Source organism: Lampris incognitus, chromosome 15 (genome assembly GCF_029633865.1).
Source record: "Lampris incognitus isolate fLamInc1 chromosome 15, fLamInc1.hap2, whole genome shotgun sequence".
NCBI classification, from domain to species: Eukaryota; Metazoa; Chordata; class Actinopteri; order Lampriformes; family Lampridae; genus Lampris; species Lampris incognitus.
This window is the reverse complement of record NC_079225.1, coordinates 25,380,943-25,405,742: the sequence shown is the minus strand read 5'-3', so window position 1 is coordinate 25,405,742 and position 24,800 is coordinate 25,380,943. Positions and strand designations below refer to the sequence as shown.

The window sequence follows — 24,800 nt, the reverse complement described above, 5'->3', positions numbered from 1 at the left end:
TTTCAGAGTTGCAATCAGCCATTCTTCTCTGTGAAGTAATGTACGCATGTTGGTGTACGCTTGCATGTTGACATGTCTCACCAATGCAGAAATCATAAGCTGCTTGGTTGAAATTAATGATGCAGAGGTCCAGTGTGTATGGTGTATGCTCATGTTAGCTGCAAATGTCAAAAGACATATATATATATATGTATGTATATCTCCATCCATCTATTATCTTAACTGCTTATCCTGCTCTCATGGTCGCGGGGATGCCGGAGCCTATTCCAGCAGTCATTGGGCGGCAGGCGGGGAGACACCCTGGACATGCAAAAATACAATATTTAAGAATGCAACTGAGGTTCATCACATTGAACTGTTTGGTAATGTAAAAATGTAATATCAAACGAAAAGTAGTTTTCAAATAATACTACCTCAAATATTTCTGACCTTGGGGTGTCCAGGTAGCATAGCGGTCTATTCCGTTGTCTACCAACACAGGGATCACCAGTTTGAATCCCTGTGTTACCACTGGTTTGATCGGGCGCCCCCACAGACACAATTGGCCGTGTCTGCGAGTGGGAAGCCGGTTGTGGGTATGTGTCCTGGTCACTGCACTAGCGCCTCCTCTGGTCGGTCGGAGCACCTGTTCGGGTGGGAGGGGGAAGTGGGGGAAATAACGTGATCCTCCCACATGCTACGTCCCCCTGGTGAAACGCCTCACTGTCAGTTGAAAAGAAGCAGCTGGCGACTCCACATGTAACGGAGGAGGCATATGGTAGTCTGCAGCCCTCCCCGGAGGGGGTGGAGCAGTGACCAGGACGGCTCGGAAGAGTGGGGTAATTGGCCGGATACAATAGGGGAGAATAATGGGGGGGGGGGAATCTTTCAGACCTCATTTGTGAAAAATTTAAGGCAATACATTTTCATTATCATTAACTCTGACTACAAAAATGTTTATCACAATATGGCAATACCCGAATTTCATCACCGTACAAAACCCTTGAAAGACGATAAATGTTAACTTCGAATTATTACCCAGCCCTACTCCTGGACTATTTTTTTTCTCCTGAATTACTTCTTCTTTTGTAACACTACAACAGTACTTCAAGGTGAGACAAGAGAGAATGACTCTAGGTGAGTCATGAAATATAGGTGTAAGTATGCCTGTTAGCTAGTGGGAGAGAGAGGGAGAAAACTCAGCGAAACGATGTCAATTTGGAATACGGAGGTGAAAAGACAAAAAAAAAACAAAGTGAGAGAGAAACAGAGCGAGATAAACGAGACAGAAATGGTCTTGTAGAGCAGTGCAAGATGAAAAGAGCCCAGTGAGAGAGAAGAGGCAATTTAAAGTGTGAAAAGTGATTATTAGCACGTCCGTGCATGCTTGCATGTATTGGGAGTGGCCGTTGGAGTTGTCATTGGGCTTGTATAAAGCCCTTGTCATTCCTGGCAGGGTGCTATCCAACAGCGAAACAATAGGAGAGAGAGAGCAAGAGAAAGAGGATTAGGATTGGGGGAAACACAGCCATGCCAAATTCACCCCTGGATTTCACCGACACCGCTTGCAGAGTGGGTGTTGGAGCTGTAGTCAGAAGCATTAGCCGCGGGACAGTCAGCTAAAAATGGTCCTTTTAACTGCAGACTTATCCCCTATATTTCACATTCAAAACCATCACTGTGTTGGGAGTACAAACACTCAGCTTCTGACTACTGAGGGCTTTCTTTTTCTGTTACTTCAGTGATTCTCATTTAAACGCTCAGAAAAAAAATAAATGTGTCCTTAATCAGAAGCTGTTTCTTCAGGGGTTCTCGTTTAAACCTCTACTACTACTACTATTACTACTACTACTACTTTCGGCTGCTCCCGTTAGGGGTCGCCACAGCGGATCATCCGTTTCCATTTCTTCCTGTCTTCTGCGTCTTCCTCTGTCACACCAGCCACCTGCATGTCTTCCCTCACCACATCCATAAACCTCCTCTTTGGCCTTCCTCTTCTCCTCTTCCCTGGCAGCTCCATATTCAGCATCCTTCTCCCCAATATACTCAGCATCTCTCCTCCACACATGTCCAAGCCATCTCAATCTTGCCTCTCTTGCTTTGTCTCCAAACCGTCCAACCTGAGCGGTCCCTCTAATATAATCGTTCCTAATCCTGTCCTTCTTCGTTACTCCCAGTGAAAATCTTAGCATCTTCAACTCTGCCACCTCCAGCTCCGCCTCCTGTCTTTTCGTCAGTGCCACTGTCTCCAAACCACATAACATAGCTGGTCTCACAACCATCTTGTAAACTTTCCCTTTAACTCTTGCTGATATCCTTCTGTCGCAAATCACTCCTGACACACTTCTCCACCCACTCCAACCTGCCTGCACTCTCTTTTTCACCTCTCTACTGCACTCCCCGTTACTTTGGACAGTTGACCCCAAGTATTTAAACTCAAATGCCTTTGTCACCTCCACTCCTTGCATCCTGACCATTCCACTGTCCTCTCTCTCATTCACGCATAGGTATTCCGTCTTGCTCCTACTGACTTTCATTCCTCTTCTCTCCAGTGCATACCTCCACCTCTCCAGGCTCTCCTCAACCTGTACCCTACTCTCGCTACAGATCACAATGTCATCCGTGAACATCATCGTCCATGGAGACTCCTACCTGATCTTGTCCGTCAACCTGTCCATCACCATTGCAAACAAGAAAGGGCTAAGAGCCGATCCTTGATGTAATCCCACCTCCACCTTGAACCCATCTGTCATTCCAACCGCACACCTCACCATTGTCACACTTCCCTCATACGTATGCTGCACCACTCCTACATACTTCTCTGCAACTCCTGACTTCCTCATACAATACCACACCTCCTCTCTCGGCACTCTGTCATAAGCTTTCTCTAAATCTACAAAGACACAATGCAACTCTTTCTGGCCTTCTCTATACTTCTCAATCAACATTCTCAAAGCAAACATCGCATCTGTGGTGCTCTTTCGTGGCATGAAACCATACTGCTGCTCGCTGATCGTCACCTCTCCTCTTAACCTAGCTTCTATTACTCTTTCCCAAATCTTCATGCTGTGGCTGATCAACTTTATACCTCTGTAGTTGTTACAGCTCTGCACATCGCCCTTGTTCTTGAAAATCGGTACCAGTATGCTTCTTCTCCACTCCTCAGGCATCCTCTCACTTTCCAAGATTGTGTTAAACAATCTAGTTAAAAACTCCACTGCCATCTCTCCTAAACATCTCCATGCCTCCACAGGTATGTCATCAGGACCAACTGCCTTTCCACTCTTCATCCTCTTCATAGCTGCCCTCACTTCCTCCTTGCTAATCCGCTGAACTTCCTGATTCACTATCCCTACATCATCCAACCTTCTCTCTCTCTCATTTTCTTCATTCATCAGCCCCTCAAAGTATTCCTTCCACCTTCTTAGCACACTCTCCTCGCTTGTCACCACATTTCCATCTCTATCCTTGATTGCCCTAACTTGCTGCACATCCTTTGCAGCTTGGTCCCTCTGTCTAGCCAATCGGTACAAGTCCTTTTCTCCTTCCTTAGTGTCTAATCTGTCATACAACTCACCATACGCCTTTTCCTTTGCCTTTGCCACCTCTCTCTTTGCTTTACGCTGCATCTCCTTGTACTCCTGTCTACTTTCTTCATCTCTCTTACGATCCCACTTCTTCTTTGCCAACCTTTTCCTCTGTACAATTTGCTGTACTTCCTCATTCCACCACCAAGTCTCCTTGTCTTCCTTCCTCTGTCCTGATGACATACCAAGTACCTTCCTAGCTGTCTCCCTCACTATTTCTGCAGTGGTTTTCCAGCCATCTGGCAACTCTTCACTACCACCCAGTGCCTGTCTTAACTCCTGCCTGAACTCCACACAACAGTCTTCCTTCTTCAACTTCCACCATTTGATCTTCGGCTGTGTCTTCACTCGCTTCCTCTTCTTGGTCTCCAAAGTCATCCTACAGACCACCATCCGATGCTGCCTAGCTACGTTCTCCCCTGTCACCACCTTGCAGTCTCCAATCCCTTTTAGATGGCACCTTCTACATAAGATATAGTCCACCTGTGTGCACTTTCCTCCACTCTTGTACATCACCCTGTGTTCCTCCCTCTTCTTGAAATATGTATTCACCACAGCCATTTCCATCCTTTTCGCAAAATCAACCACCATCTGTCCTTCCACATTTCTCTTCTTGACTCCATACCTTCCCATCACCTCCTCATCACCTCTGTTCACTTCACCAACATGTCCATTGAAGTCCGCTCCAATCACCACTCTCTCCTCCTTGGGTACCCTCTCCACCATGTCGTCCAACTCACTCCAGAATTCTTCTTTTTCATCCATCTCACACCCAACTTGCGGGGCATATGCGCTGATAACATTCAGCAATACACCTTCAATTTCCAGCTTCATACTCATCACTCTGTCTGACACTCTCTTCACCTCCAGCATACTCTTGACATACTCTTCCTTCAGAATTACCCCTACCCCTTTACTCCTCCCATTCACACCATGGTAGAAGAGTTTGAACCCACCTCCGATACTCCTGGCCTTACTCCCCTTCCACCTGGTCTCTTGCACACACAGTATGCCTACCTTTCTTCTTTCCATCATGTCAGCCAGCTCTCTCCCTTTACCAGTCATAGTGCCAACAATCAAAGTTCCAACTCTCACCTCCACATGCCTACCCTTCCTCCTCTCTAGCTGCCTCTGGACATGCTTTCCCCCTCTCCTTCTCCTTCGCCCAACAGTAGCATAGTTTCCACCGACACCCTGCTGGTTAACAGTACCGGTGGCAGTCGTTGGTAACCCAGGCCTCGACCGATCCGGTATGTAAGTCTTATTTATGATCCGCATATTTGATTTGGCAAAGATTTTACGCCGGATGCCGTTCCTGACGCAACCCTCCCCATTTGTCCGGGCTTGGGACCGGCACTAAGGATGCACTGGCTTGTGCATCCTCAGTGGCTGGGTTGGGTTCTTGTTTAAACCGTTTGAGGTAATTTGCTACATCATGCATACGTGTGTTGCAGCATTTGTTATGAAACAACATTGAAACCTGCAAGCCAGTTCTGATCTCTTACAGTCTGCTCGACTGAACACTGCATTTCTTCTGCAGTTTTGAGATAAACCATCGTGACACCGTTTTAACTTGTCAGGTTACCCAAGGTGACCTAGGTCTTAGCCTAAATCATCTAATTTGACATTAGGTTATGCCTTTTTAAGTTATCAACACACTATTTGAGACACAGACCCCCCCCCTTTTCTCCCCAATTGTATCGGTGCTCCACCCCCTCTGCTGATTTGGGGAGGGCTGCAGACTACCACATGCCTCCTCCAATACATGTGGGGTCGCCAGATGCTTCTTTTCAACTGACAGTGAGGCATTTCACCAGGGGGACGTAGCGTGTGGGAGGATCACACTATTCCCCCCCAGTTCCCCCTCCCCCCCGAACAGGGACCCCGACCGACCAGAGGAGGCACTAGTGCAGTGACCAGGACACATACGCGCATCTGGCTTCCCACCTGCAGGCACAGCCAATTGTTTCTGTAGGGACGCCACACCAAGCCGAAGGTAACACGGGGATTCGAACCAGCGTTTCCTGTGTTGGTAGGCACCGGAATAAACCGCTATGCCACCCGTACACCCAAGACACAGATTTCTGATGTTACGAGTTTCAGCATCTATTCATGTCTTCCTTTGACATCTTTATAAAAGAAGTGCTGCCTGATGTGGCCAATACAGATTAATGGAACCTTTAGTTAACGTTAACTATGAGTTCTTTTATCTGCGCTAATTCTGCTTTGTTCATAAGAAATTGACAGTACTTTGACACATGTCTCAGTACTTATACATCTGGCACATGTCTCAGTACTTATACATCTGGTAGTACATCCGATGTGTGTGTGTGTGTGTGTGTGTGTGTGTGTGCGTGTGTGTGTGTGTGTGTGTGTGCGTGCGTGCGTGCGTGCGTGCGTGCGTGCGTGCGTGCGTGCGTGCGTGCGTGCATATGTGCGCACATGTATATGCAGCTATGTTTGTAACTCCTACGAAGGCTACGGTGAGCATTTTGTCTAAGAGCTTGTTGTCTTGTCTATCCCAGTAAACTGAGTCATGATTGGGAACAGTGAGTGGAGGCTGGCTATGACTCACTCTGCACCCTTAGCAGTAATTGCCATAGTATCACACAGCAGTGCCCCCTGCTTGCCAATACACAGGAAGTAGCCATGTGCCAGCAGCAGAAATGGACTCTGTATCCTCCAATTGCCACTTCTTCATTTGAAGGTGAAACAGCGTGTCAGGACAAGACACTCTGATGGCCAGTTGGAAAACCCTGCTGTGCTTCCTGCTGTGAAGCTCGCTCTCTCTCTCTCTCTCTCTCTCTCTCTCTCTCTCTCTCTCTCTCTCTCTCTCTCTCTCTCTCTCTCTCTCTCTCTCTCTCTCTCTATTTCTCTCGCTCTTGCTCTCGCTCTCACTCATCTCATGAACGCTAGTTCTCACTCGATCACAAACATTCATTTATTTTGTGCCATTTAGTCTCTAGTTTAGCTGTACCATCTGTGTATATTTGGAGGTGGGGGTGGGTGGTGACTGTTCCAGATATCTGTAAGTGAATGCATCAAAAAACATAATGCTGTGGTAAGATGTTGAAGATCTTTTTTTTGTGATTAACATCATAATCCTCATTGGTTAATGTTGTGAATATTGCCAGCAAACACTCGAGATTCAGAAATAATTACACAAAACACTGATGATAAACCATCATTTGTATTGTATGTTTACATATACGGCAAATACAGGCAGAACATCTGGTGGTTATCTTAATATATTCTCAAAGACACAAAGGAGATTTTTTCCTTATGTACCTTTTTCTCAGACAAGACTTACTCGGGTGGTGTGGCAGTCTATTCCGTTGCCTACCAACACGGGGCTCGCCAGTTCGAATCCCCGTGTTACCTCCCGCTTGGTCGGGCGTCCCTACAGAAACAATTGTTCATGTCTGCGGGTGGGAAGCCAGATTTGGCCATGTGTCATGGTCACTGTACTAGTGCTTCCTCTGGTCGGTTGGGGTGACTGGTTGGGGGGGAGGGGGAACTGGAGGGAATAGCATGATCCTCCCATGCGCTACATTCCCCTGGCAAAACTCCTCACTGTCAGGTGAAAAGAAGTGGCTGGCGACTCCACATGTATTGAAGGAACCATGTGGTTGTCTGCAGCCCTCCCTGGATCAGCAGAGGGTGGAGCAGTGACCGGGATGGCTCAGAAGAGTGGGGTAATTGGCTGGATACAATTGGGGAGATAAAGGGGGGGGGGTCCAAAAAAAGAAAGGCTTGCTAATTGGTCAACTTCAGTCAAATAATGAATGTACATTGTCCTATACCATAGGTTGGTTGAACATCTGGTTATCTCCAGTCGGGGGGGGGGGGGGGCAAGGGCTTCCCATATGATTTATCTCATGACAGCTACTTACCATATAACAAGACATACAAAGAGCCAAATAAGGTGTAGGGAGAGACAACTTTTCAGATAGACCACAGTTCACATTATTCACAATTCCCACTAGGGAATCAAATGGAGTCAATGAGGCCATCTATGTGAAGAGGGAACGACCATCCCTAAACCGGGGGGGAGGGGGATAAGAGTACATCTGTCACCATCTTACAATGCTGTGATCGCAAACATTCCCAAATCCTCTGTGAATAGTACACATGGCCATTGAAACTCTAGTTAATGCTCATGTTCATATTTACATATGATACCGATCGTTGGCTTCGGTCGTTATGCCACTGTGTTGTTTATAAGGGGTGGGGGGATACCTGCAGTCAGTTCAGACTGAAGAGGTCACTTAGGTAAAAGTGTTTCTAATGTACTTCTCCGGGTTGTTGGTTAGCTAAAAGTTAGCTGAAAACATGATTCAGATGAGCTAACTTTTTAGCTCTGTTGATCCAGTGCAAAAGCATCTGTTTTACAATGTCAGTGTTAAGTGTTCAGTCAGGATAGTATGCAGTTTAGATGTAACGTTAGCTACTCAGTAGAAAATGTGCCATCATTACCAGGCCTCATTCTAATTACAAACTCAAGACAATGATTCTGCATCGTTCTGTTCACAACTGACACACAGCAGTTGTGCTTCACAAAGATGACACTGTCCTTGTTTCTCTCTCATTGCCTCTTTTCCTCTCTCTTTCACGCGCACGCATACACACACACACACACACACACACACACACAGAATATCCACAAACATAAACACATCAACATTCTTTTCATCCTACCAGGGGTCTGCATCTTTGTGAGCAGGATACAGCGCACACCTCTGCAGCTCAGTTGACATGAATCACCTGTTAGTACACTTCTGTCCATCTCTGAGGACGTTTCTCCCATTTTTTTCTCCTGAAAATCTTTTTTTTTTTCTGTGGCGTTTTTCCTCATTTGAGTCAAAGCATTAAAGGTAGAGGGTGTTGGCCATCATCAGTTACTTGATCTACTGTTTTTCGCTATGGGAATGTAAAACCCTCTTTGACTGTAACTATGATTGAGGGCTGTATAAATAAACTTGACAAGCAAACACCGTCCTGTTAACATAATATATAATCCCGGGTCTATCACTGGTTGTGCTGATCACACAACTCTAAAGCTGCAACAGCTTTGTGGTGGTAGCTGGCATGTCAGCACTTCTGCAGTTAAAAAAAAAAGAAAAAAGAATGTGCTCCCCCACACTACGCTGGCATTTTAGTGCATGTTTTTGGGGTTGAACGAGCCATAATGGATGTGCTAATATTATCTAACAGGGGTTAAAATTCCACCATGAAGGACTTTCCATCCCTTAGACTTTCTGCCATGGGGGGGTGCAGGAATTGAGGACCCACATGCAGACACGGTAACAGGTGCAACAAACGGTTTAATGGTAGGAAACATGAGGGTATCAGGATCACACAAGGACACATGATGGTAACGCTCTGACAACCAACAAACTAGACAGCCGAACTTAGTATATACACAGAAACATATTTGAAAAATCAGCAACAGCTTTGGGGAAAATCGGCAACCAAGGAAAACTGAACTGGACTCAGGACTGGGATGGTGTCCGTGCAGGGCTACACATGAGACACAGGAAACGGAGTAGCCGGGACCAGGACACTTTCTTTATATTGGAAAGGGCCTAGCGTGTTTAAAACACTTGTGGGGGGGGTGTCCGGGTAGTGTAGCGGTCTATCCCATTGCCTACCAATACGGGGATCACCGGTTCGAATCCCCGTGTTACCTCTAGCTTGGTCGGGCATCCCTACAGACATATAGTAATTGGCTGTGTCTGTGGTTGGGAAGCCGGATGTGGGTATGTGTCCTGGTTGTTGCACTCGCACCTCCTCTGGTCGGTTGGGGCGGCTGATCATGGGGGAGGGGAACTGGGGGGAATAGCATGATCCTCCCACACGCTACGTCCCCCTGGTGAAACTCCTCACTGTCAGGGGAAAAGAAGCGGCTGGCGACTCCACATGTATTGGAGGCGTGTGGTAGTCTGCAGCCCTCCCCAGATTGGTAGAGGGGGTGGAGCAGTGATCAGTACGGCTCGGAAGGGTGGGGTAATTGGCTGGATACATTTGGGGAGAAAAATGGGGGGAAACAAATCCACAAAAAAAAAAAACACTTGTGCACAGAGGACCTCCACCTATACCCATACCTATACCTCCATATACACCTATACCGCCATGCTGTAGAAAGCAGTAGCCTTCAATGTCAATGTAGTTGTTGTGTGATTTAGGTCAAAAGTCATTTTTGGCATCAAGAATACACACAGTCAAACATTGTAATTGAATGGAGGTGAAAAATTAATAATTTTTATTATGACCTTTTTTGAATTGTGTTTGTTTGTTGTTGTTTTTGTTTTTTTCATTTTTGATTTGACCATACATCAATTTTAACCTGTACCATGCAATTATTGTTTGCAAATACACCAAGTGTAATCCAGCATCGTTCATTTTTTTTCTTTTCTAATGTCTTTACATTTTATAGTCTGCAACTGCTTTGCATCAATAGAGATCCTTGAAGCTCTTTATGCCTTGAGCATTGGCATTTGCTGGCCTTGGTGGCGTCTAATCGATTATGGTGGAAGCATTAGCAAAGGTCTGGGGAGGGCTCATAAGGGACTTTGTAAGCAAACTGACGCTAGTCACTGCTGGCAGCTGTCTCCTTGTATTCACCGGGAGAGAGAGAGAGCGAGAGAAAGCTAATACAAACCGTGTAGGCTTTTAATATTAACTGCATGAGCATTGTACTCAAACATTTCCCCTCCTTGCTTACATGTCAGCTTCTTGTTTCATTAGTTCATCATCCACAAACCTCTTGATAATTCTGCACACTTTTATATCTGCCTGTGATTCCATAAAGGTACAATATAATGAAATGGTGCTGTGATTCTCAGATCATCTGCTGTGTCTGGTGTTTCATTATCAATACCTATCCTCTGGCTATAATGTGTTGTCTGCTTGCCAACATGGTCTTGTAGTCATGTACTCTGTTACATGACTACAAGATAGAAGACTACGAGTAGATAGGATACCAGACCTAATGCTCTGCGACTGAGCCTACATTAAGAGTTTTTGTTTTGTTTTTTTGATTTTGAGATACTTTATTATGCTCTACATTTAACCCATCCTAGCTGTGTAGCTACAAGCAGTGGGCAGCCACCGGGGGACCAACTCCAGTTCTTCTTGCCATGCTTCGGTCAGGGGCACAGACAGGAGTACTAACCCTAACATGCATGTCTTTTTTTTTTTTGATGGTGGGGGAAACTGGATTACCGGAGAAACCCCACTGCAGACACGGGGAGAACATGCAAACGCAACACAGAGGATGACCTGGGATGACCCCCAAGGTTGGACAACCCCGGGGGTTCGAACCCAGGACCTTCTTGCTGTGAGGCGACAGCGCTAACCACTGGGCCACCGTGCCGCCCAAGTTCTGGTTATCTGTTTCGATGTTTTTGTTTGCAACGGGAAACTTCCTGTAGATTTGGCCCACATTGTCTCACTTGCACCTGTCAGACCAGATACACTGTTACTGTGTCACTTAACAAACTAAAAGAAAGAAATAGCACTCATGCCTTCATACTCCATTTGTTAGGCCTTGTGTATGTGACACACTCACACTGGGACTACGTATGCAGAATTAGACGTGACTCGGCACCAGCTGGTACGATGGGACTGATATGCTCTACAGTCACAGATACATTCACACTCACTCACTGCAGGGCTTCCTTTCTGTGTCCTCAGGGCGGTGTCAGAGAATAACCCATGGGTGGTGTTGACCTCAGCCCTGTTGACCCACTGCAAGGAATCAGAGGTCAAAGTCGATGTGGGCCAGCAGGTTGTCACCATGGTGCGGTCATTGTATAGCACCAAGCATAAGCTCTCTGCACAGGTAAACACCCAACACCCATTTTTACACTTATGTATGTGTTTTTATGAGCAAATGTGTTTTTGTATCAGTATGCGGACACAAGTGTGTCAGTACATTTCTGTCAGCGTTCGTTCATTCTGTTTAGCATTGCACAGTTTTCAGTGCTATATCCACTAAATTCCTGAGCAATCATCCACAATCTTAAGTCCCCCCCCCCCATTGAATAAAAAGTGAAGTCATTTTTTTTTCTTTACAGTTATAGGAAAATAAAATGTCCATTTGTATAGGGATGTGTTTGGCTTTAGCAAATGAAAAATTTAAACTAAAGAAAGCTTCATTTATACCAATGAGAGCACATCAACCTAAGTCTCCCCCGTATGCTCCAGGTTTAGCAGCGCCTCTTTTTCAACAAGTAATTTCCCCTTGTTGCAATGATCAATAGAGAGTCAGAAAAAAATTTAGTGAATACATGCTCCGAGGGACAAGTAATGTTTGAGGTCGACAGCTAACAGAGTCGCAAAGAGCACTGTGAGGGTGTCGAAAAATGAATAATTTGTGCCGCATTGATATTTCGCTTGAAATCATTTTCTACCCTACTGCTATCACCATTATTATCAAAAATACAGTGCTCGTCCACATTCAGTGAACCCCACAGACAGGCCGCATGATACTTCTCTTTTTCTCTAATACAGACGCCGAAAGCTATTAAGTCTGTAACCCACAGCAACACGTTAGCATCAGCTCAATGCCTTCTCCAATGTACTATAGGAGCTAGCCACTCTTTGATATCTGCACAGCTTCTAATGCTATTCATGCCCTACTGAGCACCATGGAAGTGGTAAAGCCTAATGCCATTCTGTATGTCTAGCACCGTCTGACTGTGATATTAGTTTAGCACTAATGCTATTCAGTGTGAATAGGCTAGTGTCTGCCTTGCGGTGTAATATTGGGGTGGGGGGGTGGCCTTTTACTCTGTTCTGAACAGCTTTAATTTGAATCTGCTGGAATGAAACCGCCAGAGCATGGGGGAGTCAGATTGCATCGTGATATCCATATATTACACAGTTGCGACGCTGGCAGCATTCACGTGTCTGAGTGAATATGAGTGCGTCTGTGTGCAGGCAGAGCCTCTTAAAACCATTACGTGCCAGTGTGTTAGTACAGTGGCTGCACATTGGTTAACACCTCTTTTATTGTCCTTAACTTACTCTTTCCTGTCTTCCTACTGTCTCCCTCTTCTCTTACCTTTTTGTCTCCTCATCTACCAACCCCTTCTGATTTCTCCATGTGGCACTTCACCTTCATCTCTCCATGTCTCTCATCCATCAATCCGCCTCTCCTACCCTTTTACCCCACCAACACACACACACTCTCTCTCTCTCTCTCTCTCTCTCTCTCTCTCTCTCTCTCTCTCTCTCTCTCTCTCTCTCTCTCTCTCTCTCTCTCTCTCTGTCTCTCTCTGTCTCTGTCTCTCTTTCCTCATCATACTCTCTCTCCCTGCAGTGTGTTGGACACATAGCCATGCTGCTCCAAAATCAGCAGGGGCTCCAGCAGCCGGCACTCAAACTGATGGCTGAGAGTGGGGAGGATCACCTGCTCCAGTTGGCCCTGGATCAGATCAACAGCATGACTGAGGTAGGTCTTCAGTGTCATACTGCCACCTTGAACACTGACCACCGCAAATCTAAAACACAGAGCGTTCCTTTTGAAGCGATTACACTGCTGAAGAAAAAGCCTCATCTTAAAATGATATTCAATCCAGCTTTGATTCTTAATCGCACACTCGTCCTCCCCTTTTCTTTTTTCTTTTTTACATCTAGTGGCATTGCCTTGATATTGGTTGCATGATTCACCTCATTCTGCCTTTTTTCAAGTCTGACACTTTACTCAAGGGAATTTCTGAAACAAGTGAAATTGGGTCAGAAACAAGTCAAGTCATTCCCTACTTTTACCGTGGGCCTTTTCATTCACTTTAAGAAGGTGTGAGACTTTAAAACAAAATATCAGACTAAAATACTCGTGCAGATTCACATCAGGTGATGAAAACAATTCATGGCGTATTGTCAAGCAAGAGGTGGCATCCAGAATTCTCCATCTCTTATCCATGTATTATCCCCTAAGACTTCCTCTCAAAGCAGTGCTGGAGGGATGTAGGAAACAATGAATGAAGAGAAAGAGACAGACAAAAGGTGAAGGTGGATTTGAAGAGAGGAAAATGTAGGATGTGATAGTTGATGGATGATAAGATGGAGGACAAGCTGCAGGTATTCACAGCCCAGGTAAGAATCATGTCTCTACCATGTGGCCTTTATAGATTTAATTGCAGACACCTCCCCTCTGTCCTGAGGAGAGTACTGGCTTTCCAAGAAGAATCTCAGTAGTAAAACCAGATAAATCCATTGGCTACCAATGTGACAAATATCCTCCTAGCACAAAGCAACAGCATCTAAGTGCCTTAGACTCAGTGGGCCTCTCACCACTGTCTCCAGATCAGATAAGTAACATTCACAAAGTAGTCCTCCCAGACCCAGTGGACTCTCTCTTGTACCCAAATCAGATAAAGAGAAAGCCTTGCTATTAAGTGATAGAGCTCCCATTTAATGAAGCTTAACACTCCTATCTCTGCACCTAAGCAACACACTGCTTTTATCCCACAGAGAAAAAGAAAGAGGGATTGTGAGAGACACGGAGCCGAGAAGTACAGGAGATGGATGTGTGAATTAGCAGTGCAAAGAAAGTGAGAGAAAAGGAGGAGGAAAAACCAAATAAAGGAAGGACCTATGGGGGTATTTGAGAGAGAGAGAGAGAGAGAGAGGACCACAGAGAGGATCGCCAAGGAAAGGAGAAGAAAAGACAGGAGTATGAGAGGAAGATAGAGTCCGGTCAGAGCAGGAATACACTCCCTGAGAGGAGCGTGCAGGGACAGCAAGGGAAAGATAGATGGACCAATACCGGTAAGTGGGAAAAGATGGATGGGGCGGGAAGAGAGCGAGAGAGTGCATGGATTCAACAAGAGGGGAAGTATGTCAAATGGCTTTGAGAAATAATCTCATCTTTGCCACCTGAGAGCTGAACGAACAGGGCACTGCACAGTGTTTCTCCAGAGATCGCAGCAATGATGAAATTTGTCTTACATCTGACACAGATAAGGCACGGGATTGCGTCCCATAGCGGTGCAGCAAAACATATGTGTGCGTGGCACAATGTCTGTAAAGGGCAGGTCATATAGTTTTTTCTTCTTCCTGCCCCTTAGCGGTCGTGGAGTTTGTATGATTATGTTCTGCAAATAGGTATTTGTACATGAAAGTACTGTGTGATAGTATGCAGTGAATTGAGGGAGACAAATATGAATGAATGAGTGTTTTGCGGCACGGTACCGTATCTTTGCATATGCATCCATAGAAACGTGTATTTAGTTGTTTTGATGTCTTTATGACTTTATTTACATCTCTGAGTAGGGCTGGGTAATATTGACCAAATCAAATATCACGATATTTTTTATTTATCTATTTTCCCCCCTCTTTTTCTTCCTAATTGTATCCGGCCAATTACCCCACTCTTCCGAGCCGTCCTGGTCGCTGCTTCACCACCTCTGTCAATCTGGGGAGGGCTGCACACCCCCACATCCCTCCTCCAATGTATGTGGAGTCACCAGCAGCTTCTTTTCACCTGATAGTGAGGGGTTTTTGGGGGCGTAGCAAGTGGGAGGATCATGCTATTCTCTCCAGTTCCCCCTCCCCCCCAAACAGGCACCCCGACCGGCTAGAGGAGGCACTAGTGAAGCAACCAGAACACATACCCACATCCGCCCCCCCCCCCCCCCAGAAATGTCCAATTCTGTCTGTAGGGACACCAGACCAAGCCAGAGGTTACACAGGGATTCAAACTGACGATCCCCATGTTGGTAGGAAACGGAGTAGACCGCTACACTACCCGGACACCCATATCACCATATTTTTGACTGAATACCTCAATATCAGTGATGTGATGATACTTTGGGGACGGGTGTTGGTGCTTTCATAAGATATTTACACACAAGACATTTCTGGGAAATTGTCATTAGTAATGTGAATATGATCACCAAGCAGGTAGAGGCATTCACTAATCATGTCACTCAGGTAAAACAAATAAGTTCAGAAAATTGTATCACTTTATAGTAATACAGCCTTTAAGACCAGGGAATGGCAACATTGATTTATATCATATTACAATAACTATAATCCCAGACAATATCTAGTCTCAGCACAATATTGATGTTACATAAATATTGCCTAGCTCTATCACTGAGTGCATTTTTGCAGGCGTACTTTAATATTGCTGTGATCAGGTATTCATATCAGGGATTGGATGCGTGTTACCGCCTCATGGTGCCCTCTGTGAGTCCAAGATGCCCATGCATCTGCAAATTAAAGATCAAACTTGTGTTTGCATTGTTAATGACTGCTTCCAATAATATAACGATTACTGAATATCTCAGTGCTCTTACACAGTTATATCACTTCCAACCTGATGCAGATGCAAAACACTCTTAAGGCACCTTATCAGATCTACAAATAGTCTTGACATCCACTGCAGCAAGCCATTAACAGATCAGTAGATCTGTATCGTGTGAGGATTAGAAACAAGACATGTCAGTTCATGCTATTTGTTCATGATCACATAGATCTGGTGGACCAGTCCACCCATTTACTGAATATTTTGCAATTCAGTTTCTTGAAGGAAGTGACTGAACAGACAGCATTTGCACCTATGCTATGGTTCATTCTGTTAATCACACCGTAAAATTTTGACAGAAAACGTGTGTGAATGTCCTCCCAAATCCACCTACCTTGCATCCTTTATTACTGTATTCACTAAGGCTTGAGGTCAGTTGATGACAGATTTGTAAGTTGAGCTGAATATATACATTGATTCATAAATGATTCGTACATGATTTCATACATAATTGCTGTGGTGTGGCGATTTATTGTGTTGCCTTCCAACATGGGGATTGACAATTCAAATCCCCGTGTTACCTCCGGCTTGGTTGGGCGTCCCTACGGACACAATTGGCCGTGTCTGTGGGTGGGAAGCCGGGTGTGGGTATGTTTCCTGGTCGCTGCACTAGCGCCTCCTCTGGTCAGTCAGGGTGCCTGTTCAAGGGAGGAGGGGGAACTTGGGGGAATAGCGTGATCCTCCCACGTGCTACATCCCCCTGGTGAAACTCCTCACTGTCAGGTGAAAAGAAGCGGCTGGCGACTCCACATGTATCGGAGGAGGCATGTGGTAGTCTGCAGCCCTCCACAGATCGGCAGGGGAGTGGAGCAGTGACCAGGACAGCTCGGAAGAGTGGGGTAATTGGCCAGATACAATTGGGGAGAAAAGAGGGGGGGGCGTAGTAGTAGTAGTGATAGTAGTATACATTGATTCATAGAGGAGTGTGGAATGAGAGGGTTCTCAGTAAAGCGTGTGCTATAGACTCCCACTCTGCTGTGTGATTGACAGGTCTTATCTCCTATCACTAACCCCAGTGTGGCATCTGCTCTGGCACTCTGCTCTGCATCTGATGTCACAGATTTGCATGCCCATCATTTTCCTCAATAACGACATGTAGTAAATTCTTCTTTACTTTTTGACACAGACCAGAATCCCCTAAGATTATAAAAAAAAACTTCTTTAGTTCTTGTGGGAAGATTAGTTTTTAATTAAAATGGCATTAAAAAGAAAGTGCTTGACATAAATGGAAAATAAGGTAACTTACTGTGGTTAAGAAATCTTGGTGGACTGTGATTTGTTTGATTAGCAGATTTACCAAGTCCCATATTTGGAAGAGGATGCAGTGTGTGTTTGATGGCAAGAAGAGTGGCGGGAGTGTGTGATGATTTTAGAGAAAGACAAAAGAGGCAGAGAGAGCATACAAATCGAAAGAGGCTTTACTGTTTCCGGTGCCTGTGGAAAATAGAATGCAGTTGTTGGCTATTTACTGCGCTCATTTTGGAGAAGCAATAGATGCTATAATAAAATTATCTTTGGACACTACTAATATTGCCTCAGCTTCTCCTCCCCACTCCTCCTAAATTATCCATCCATCCATCCATCCATTCTCCAAACTGCTTATCCTGCTCTCAGGGTTGCAGGGATGCTGGAGCCTATCCCCGCAGTCATTGGGCGGCAGGTGGGGAGACACCCTGGACAGGCCGCCAGACCATCACAGGGCCGACACACACACATTCTCACACACACACACACACACACACACACACACACACACACACACACACACACACACACACACACACACACTACATTCACACCTAGAGACAATTTAGTATGGCCGATTCACCTGACCTACATGTCTTTGGACTGTGGGAGGAAACGGGAGCACCCGGAGGAAACCCACGCAGACATGGGGAGAACACGCAAACTTCACTCAGCGGACAATCCGGGACGAACCCCAAGGTTGAACTACCCCGGGGCTCGAACCCAGGACCTTCTTGCTGTGAGGCGACCGCGCTAACCACTGCGCTACCGTGTCGCCCCCACCTGAATTATAATGTCTCCAAACATCCTCTCTCAACCTCCTCTCCTCTCCTCCCTCCCTCCCTCCCTCAGTATGGGGCTCTCCGCCCCATACTTTTCGTAACCTCTGTAAATCTCCTCCTTCTCCTCCCTCTCCTCCTCTCCTGCCCCCTAGCTAAGATGTATGGGCCAGTCGGGTGGATGGATGAGCGGCGGAGCAGGGAGCCAGGGGTTAACAACAGTATGACTAATGGGAACCAGAGATAAGGGGCAGATAAGAGCTGCCCCCGCCAATATGAATGGGCTGTCAACATCACTTGGCAGCATATATACAGATACCGCCATGCACACACACACGCATGCAGACACACATGCACTCAAACACATACATGTAGTTGGGTTTTGATCAAATTACATGCATACGTTGATTCATGGAGGTGTAGAATGGGAGGGTTCTCAGTCTCTTAAGCATTTCTAAGCCCTTGTGACTGTGTGTTGATTATCAGCGTTTTCCCATGTGACCCTTTCTCACTTTGACTCTTCACCTTCTTATTCCTTCTTTTATTCTCATTCAACTCTCATTCATTTGAGATGCAACCACTTCATCTTTTCCTCCCTGTTCCTGACACTCATTTTCTTCATCATTTGTACTTGTCTTGTGCATCCATGTGTGTGTGTGTGTGTGTCTCTGTGTGTGTGTCTGTGTGTGTGTGTGTGTTCAGTATGAAAATCCCTTCAAGGCCCCTCCAGACAATCAAACAACACCTTGTCTTTCTCCTCAGTAAAATAGAGAGAGGCTGTTTTCCAATTCTGATGTGCACAGATGTCACTTTGTATATTCGTTTGTGTCTACACGATCACGTGCAATTGTGCGCATGTGTGTGCGTGTGTGAGTGTTTACGTGCATGTTTATTTTTTTTCTTGTGGGCATGCATGTTTGCATGTCTGTTTGACCTGTAATGACTGGACCCGGTGAATACCCCGGACCCCGGTTGCGGGTGTGTGTGGGCCCATGTTGGTAGGTGTGTGTTCCTGCCGCTGATGTTGTTCTGCTGCAGGTCTGTTTACTTCCTGTGTGTCACAACCCACTTTTATTTTCATTTTATTCCTCACTGTCTCCTCCTCTGTCACTTTCAATAATGTCACCGAGTATGCATGGACTATCTGCAGTTGTGTGTGTGTGTGTGTGTGCGTGCGTGTGCGTGTGCGTGTGCGTGCGTGCGTGCGTGCACGCACCAACAAAGCCATGGGACAGCTAGGATAGAGGAAAGGAAGTGGAGCGGGAGGGGTGAGAGAGAACGGGGGAGAGGAGGTGGGTGTAGTGTGTGTGTGTGACTGTGTTGTCTGGAAGCTTTATGGTTTAAATGATAAAAGAGGCTTGGCCATGCATTATGTAGCAGGCATGCTACGCGTACGGTAATTCCAATTAAGCTCTCAGCCGGGTTTATCGCTCAGAGAGAGTAAGCAAGGGGAAAGAGATGTACAAGATGAGAGAGAGAGAGAGAGAGAGAGAGAGAGAGAGAGAGAGGGGAGGCATAAGTACAAAACAAGGGTGAGAAATATTTACTTGTCCAATCAGTCCGCAGGTAATACTGGACATTGTGAAGTCATGCAGGTACTACACAGTGCTGCTGTTTCAGGAGAGGGGGGGGGCATCTTACGGGTTTAGTGTGACACGTCTGTACTGTTGTCACGGAGAGTGTTTGTTCCTTCACTAACACCGCACGGCAGTCGCACACGACACACACGTGCATACGCCAGGTGTGAGACACTTGGCGTCTCTGCTAAGCTGAGGAGACAAAGTGTTGTTCCTAACCTTTGGAGAGGCCTTGGAGGTGTTTGTATACCTGACAGATAAACACACAAGCAAAACCTGCACGTGCATGCACACACAAATGATGAAGAATAATGTCTCACACACACACACACACACACACACTCCAAAGGAGCTGGTTTCCACTGCGGAGCGCTTCATAATTCTCTGTGATCGCACAAGCAGCCAACTCAGCCTCGATCAAGCTTGACTCGAGGAACAGAGCAAATCCTCCCAACTAAGGATGCACTGGTCTGGTGCGGCACCTCAAAAGAGCGGTGACCCAAGGAGGACACTATTGGGGGGCAAGCACTTAAGGTGGCACCAAATATGCCATCTCTAACAGACTGGGGATGGATGGACCCAAGTGACTGGAGACCATTGTGGTCAACGCTTCCACAGGCAAGCCAGTCCATCCTGCAACTCTTTTCATTTGTGGCTGCAAGAAAGGCTGCCGGGGGCGTTGCAAATAAAAAAAAAGCCTCCATATAGTACACAGCTCAATGTAGAGGAGACTGTGAAGTGGACAGAGATGAATTGGTTCAACAACAGCAAAACAAACAAATGTGTTTCTGAGATAAATTTTATCTTATCTCATCATCATCCGCTTCTCCGGGGTCGGGTCGTGGTGGCAGCAAGCTAAGTGGAGCACTCCAGACGTCCCTCTCCCCAGCAACGTCCTGCAGCGCCTCCTGGGGGATCCCAAGGTGTTCCCAGGCCAGTTTGGACATGGAGTCCCTCCAGCGAGTTCTGGGTCTACACCGGGGTCTCTCCCCATTTGGACGTGCCTGGAAAACCTCCAAAGGAAGGCACGTAAGAGGCATCCTAATCAGATGCCCGAACCACCTCAACTGGCTCCTGTCAATGCGAAGGTGCAGCGGTTCCACTCCGAGCTCCCTGAGATGCATTTTTTGAAGTAAATCTTTGTTTGACACATGCTTTTTACGCTAAGTTGCTGAGGTCCTATTGAATATTGTTCTCCTCTTTACAGTCACTGTATTATCAGGGTTAATGAACAAAAGAATCAAGCTTTTAAAACGCTGCACAACATGCATGCAACAGATGTGATATTATAAAGTCCAGCCTAGGTTCTCAGATACTGGGATTTCCTTCTCACAACATCACTGAATTCACCTTTAACTGTTCACTTGGACAGTGTATGATGTTGAATATGGCATCATTGTTATTTCTTTTTTTTTTAAAGATTTTTCTTCCCTTTTTTCCCCTAATTGTACCCGGCCAATTAGCCCACTCTTCCGAGCTGTCCCGGTTGTTGCTCCACCCCCTCTGCCGATCCGGGGAGGGCTGCAGACTACCACATGCCTCCTCTGATACATGTGGAGTCGCCAGCCGCTTCTTTTCATCTGACAGTGAGGAGTTTTGCCAGGGGGACGTAGCGTGTGGGAGGATCACACTATTCCCCCAAGTCCCCCCCCCGAACATGCAACCCGACCAACCAGAGGAGGCGCTAGTGCAGTGACCAGGGCACACGCCCACATCCACCTTCCCACCCGCAGACTAGGCCAATTGTGTCTGTAGGGACGCCCGACCAAGCCAGAGGTAACACAGGGATTCGAACCGGTGAGCCCCATTTTGGTAGGCGATGAAATAGACCACTACGCTACCCAGACGCCCCATCATTGTAATCCTTTACCATCAAATCAAAGGGTTAGACATCAACTTTTATGTGTTATCATGTTTGGTTCAGGAGATACGATGCAAAATACATAATTGGGTTATGGCGAGAAGTAAAATGGCCGCCATGGCCTTCACGAGGCACTGCCACTTTGACCTGAAGTTCACCTGTTGTTCTTTCCTGTGGGCTCCACTCCCACAATACTAAATCTCCACATAGCTGGGTTTGTTTCAACTGCAGGATGACAACAAGTATCTCAAATACTGTAACAAAAACATTGTGCAGTTTGATAACTGTCGTTATTACGTACCATGCATGACACACGCAGCATGGGAGGTCTATTACGTACCATGCATGACACACGCAGCATGGGAGGTCTATTACGTACCATGCATGACACACACAGCATGGGAGGTCTGTTATGTACCATGCATGACACACGCAGCATGGCAGGTCTAGCAGACTGAGGTGACACCACACCAGCAGCCTTATCCAGTGCATGCAGGAAATTCATTTGTTTTCTACCGGCCCGAGTGGCGGGTGGTCTCCGTAATTTACTCACAACAGACTAAATTTACCTGCATTTGATGACTGGCGAGGGTTAATTTTGGACCCTGCACACATACACGCACGCACGCACTCACACACACACACACAGATTCCAACATGCTACAAGCTTGTGACCTATGAAAAAAGGCGAAAACATGATGAATGTGTTCCCTCCTCCGTTAGACTCCCTTGAGCTCTGAGTAAAGGCAGGGCTTGGAATGGCCACTGGGAAACCAGGAGAGAGAGAGGGAGGAAGGGAGTGAAGCAGAGAGGATAGAACGCTCGAGGGAGGGCGATGGATGGATAGATAGAAGGATGGATGGGACGACTGTGAGAGGTAGCCAGTTAAGCTGGAGCCACAGCCCACTAAGGGCTGCACGTGGCGATGAGATCCAGTGAAAATTCAAGTAATGTCAAATGTAATAGAAACGTTTAAAACGGGGAGGGGGAAGACGTGTTGAGAAGCTCTTAGGGGTTGTAAGAGCCGCGAGGTTTTCTGTGATTGTCTGAACCTTCCCATTCCGCAGAGTCGAATGCATAAGAAATGACAGAAGAGCGCACGCTGTAAAAGATGAGAGGAAAACGGATGTGTTATCTGCCCTCCACTCAGATCAGTATTCCCCTCCAACGCTCCAATCTCTTTGCCACCCCCTCATTTTTCAATCTATTTTCAGCTTTGCTGTCAATCCAACTGACTGTTGAGCTTCAAATCTGCTGTTTCTTGGACACGGTCGAGCGGTGATGTTCGTGTAGGCATGCACGTGTCGGCGTTCATTAAATGCACGTGTAAATGTCTATGTGCGTGTCTGCCCAGGCGTCTGTCATTGTGTGTGTGAAGCGATGTGGGATGGCAGACCCGCACCTGTGTGACATTCAGTACTTTGCTTTGTTTCATAATGAAATTGGTTTCGTGGGTAAAATGTGAAATTGTGTGCTTCTGTCAGTGTGCGTCTCTTAAACTGATCTCAGCACTGTCAGAGTCAGTGCTGTGTATGACGACAAAGCCTAAGCCTTGTCTTTGGTTAACTTTACACATTTCTTTAGGCCCAGACACACCGGTAGTGGTAAATTAGACACACTACCTGCTGTGCATCACATGTGGGATATTTGAAGCATCAGCATCAGTACCACGACACCTATACTTCTGTACCGCAGTGGGTACTGCCTCCAGTGGGTACTGCCTCCAGTGGGTACTGCCTCCAGTGGGTACTGCCTCCAGTTGGTACTGCCTCCAGTGGGTAGTGCCTGCAGTAGGTACTGCCTCCAGTAGGTACTGCCTCCAGTTTGCTTTCCTGTCACTCTGATGTGGTGTTGAATATAATCCACATCGAATGTATGAGATAGAAATCAACTTGTGCCAGTCCATTACAAATCATCTGTGATGGCCTGGCGGCCTGTCCAGCGTGTCTCCCCGCCTGCCGCCCAATGACTGCTGGGATAGGCTCCAGCATCCCCCGACCCTGAGCAGGATAAGCAGTTTGGATAATGGATGGAGGCATTACAAATCATTCCCACTTCCGGTGTGGGAAGATGGCAGCGCAAATTCACATTTACGGTGGCCTCACCCAGCACCGGTGTGGGAAGATGGCGGCGCAAACTTACATTTGCGGCAGCCTCACCCAGTACCGTCCATGCAATGTCTTTGTCCGCATCTAAGTTTGTGTCTTCGTTTGATGGCTGGGAGAGCTGGTGCTGGATCGGTTGGGAGAGCTTGATCTGCTGCGTCCTGCGGGCCCAGGAACCACGGCCCTGCCTGGAGCTTTGCCCGAAGAGGAAACACCGAGGGCGGTCTGACAGGACGTGGAAGCGGGGCAGGCTAAGCTAACTGCTAGCCTATGCAGACCGGCAGTTCCAACAGTCATCCTGGTGTTCGCTCTCTTGGGACAGTGAATTATTTTTTTTTGATATGTTTTTGTAGTTTTTTTGTAGTTTGGATACGTGTTTTTGTGTTTGTGTCGCACTGCTGTGGACTGGGGGAAGCGATATTTCGTTCATTTTATGTACGCATGTGCATAAAATGAAACGACAAATAAATGTCCCTGATTCCTGATTGGTGTCGCAGAGGTAAAATACTAATCAGGTGTTAAACTGGAATATAATATGACGAGCGCCATGCTATCTTTACTGGAGTCAAGCCACGAGTTTTTTTTTTTTGCTTTGTTTTTCTCTCTCCATCCGGCATACATTTTTCATGCCCTTTGCTCCCTTCCTCCTCTAGTTCTCATTTTTTCTCCATCTTTTTTTCTGTAATTCTGCCATATCATTATACCTGGCTGACCTCCTGTACCACCTCTCCCCCTTCATCCCTCCCCGCCTCCCATCTTTCCATCCAGCCGTCCCGCTTCTCCTCCGCCTCTCTCTGTCATACTGAGATTTTGATCTGGCCAAGCCCCTACGGGGAGAGAACATCTCATTATTAACCGTGTGTGACGCATCTGTACACTTCCTGTTACGCGTCCTGTTATACACCTCACACACCGTCCCACTGCGCTCACTGTCACACGCCACAGCCACAATAAAGTGTGCGTTGCTCTAAAAGAGAAGGTGCACTTATATACCCCTTGGGATAAGATTATTTTCCGTGACTGCAGCAATAAACATTGTGTTTCCAAAATTGTCGTGATTCTTGATGCAAGTGTCACTAGTTTCAATGAGCCGCGACGCTGCATAAGGCAATTGAAATGATCTCAATGGCTTTTTTTGTTTTGTTTTATGTTTTAAAGGAAGGCGCTTCAGTACTACCGTGGCATTCGGCTCAGCTGCAGGGCTGGATTGTTTATCCAGATAGACTCTTTATCTGTTGTGTTTCTTCTCGTTGCTGTAGGTGGACATGCAGGTTCAGCAGTGTCAGTCCAGCTGTGGATACGATCCCACAAACAACACCCTTCCTTTCTTAGGGGATTTGAGGGTTTTAAC

General features: G+C 46.4%; 1 protein-coding gene across 1 annotated transcript in view; it reads left to right on the top strand.

Moving 5' to 3' along the window:
* Positions 1-24,800, top strand: part of nbas (NBAS subunit of NRZ tethering complex) — a 227,784-nt gene that overhangs the window by 199,956 nt on the left and 3,028 nt on the right. Inside the window, 2 exon segments of the mRNA XM_056294466.1 lie at positions 11,262-11,409; positions 12,892-13,023. Coding sequence (XP_056150441.1) covers positions 11,262-11,409; positions 12,892-13,023 — 280 coding nt within the window.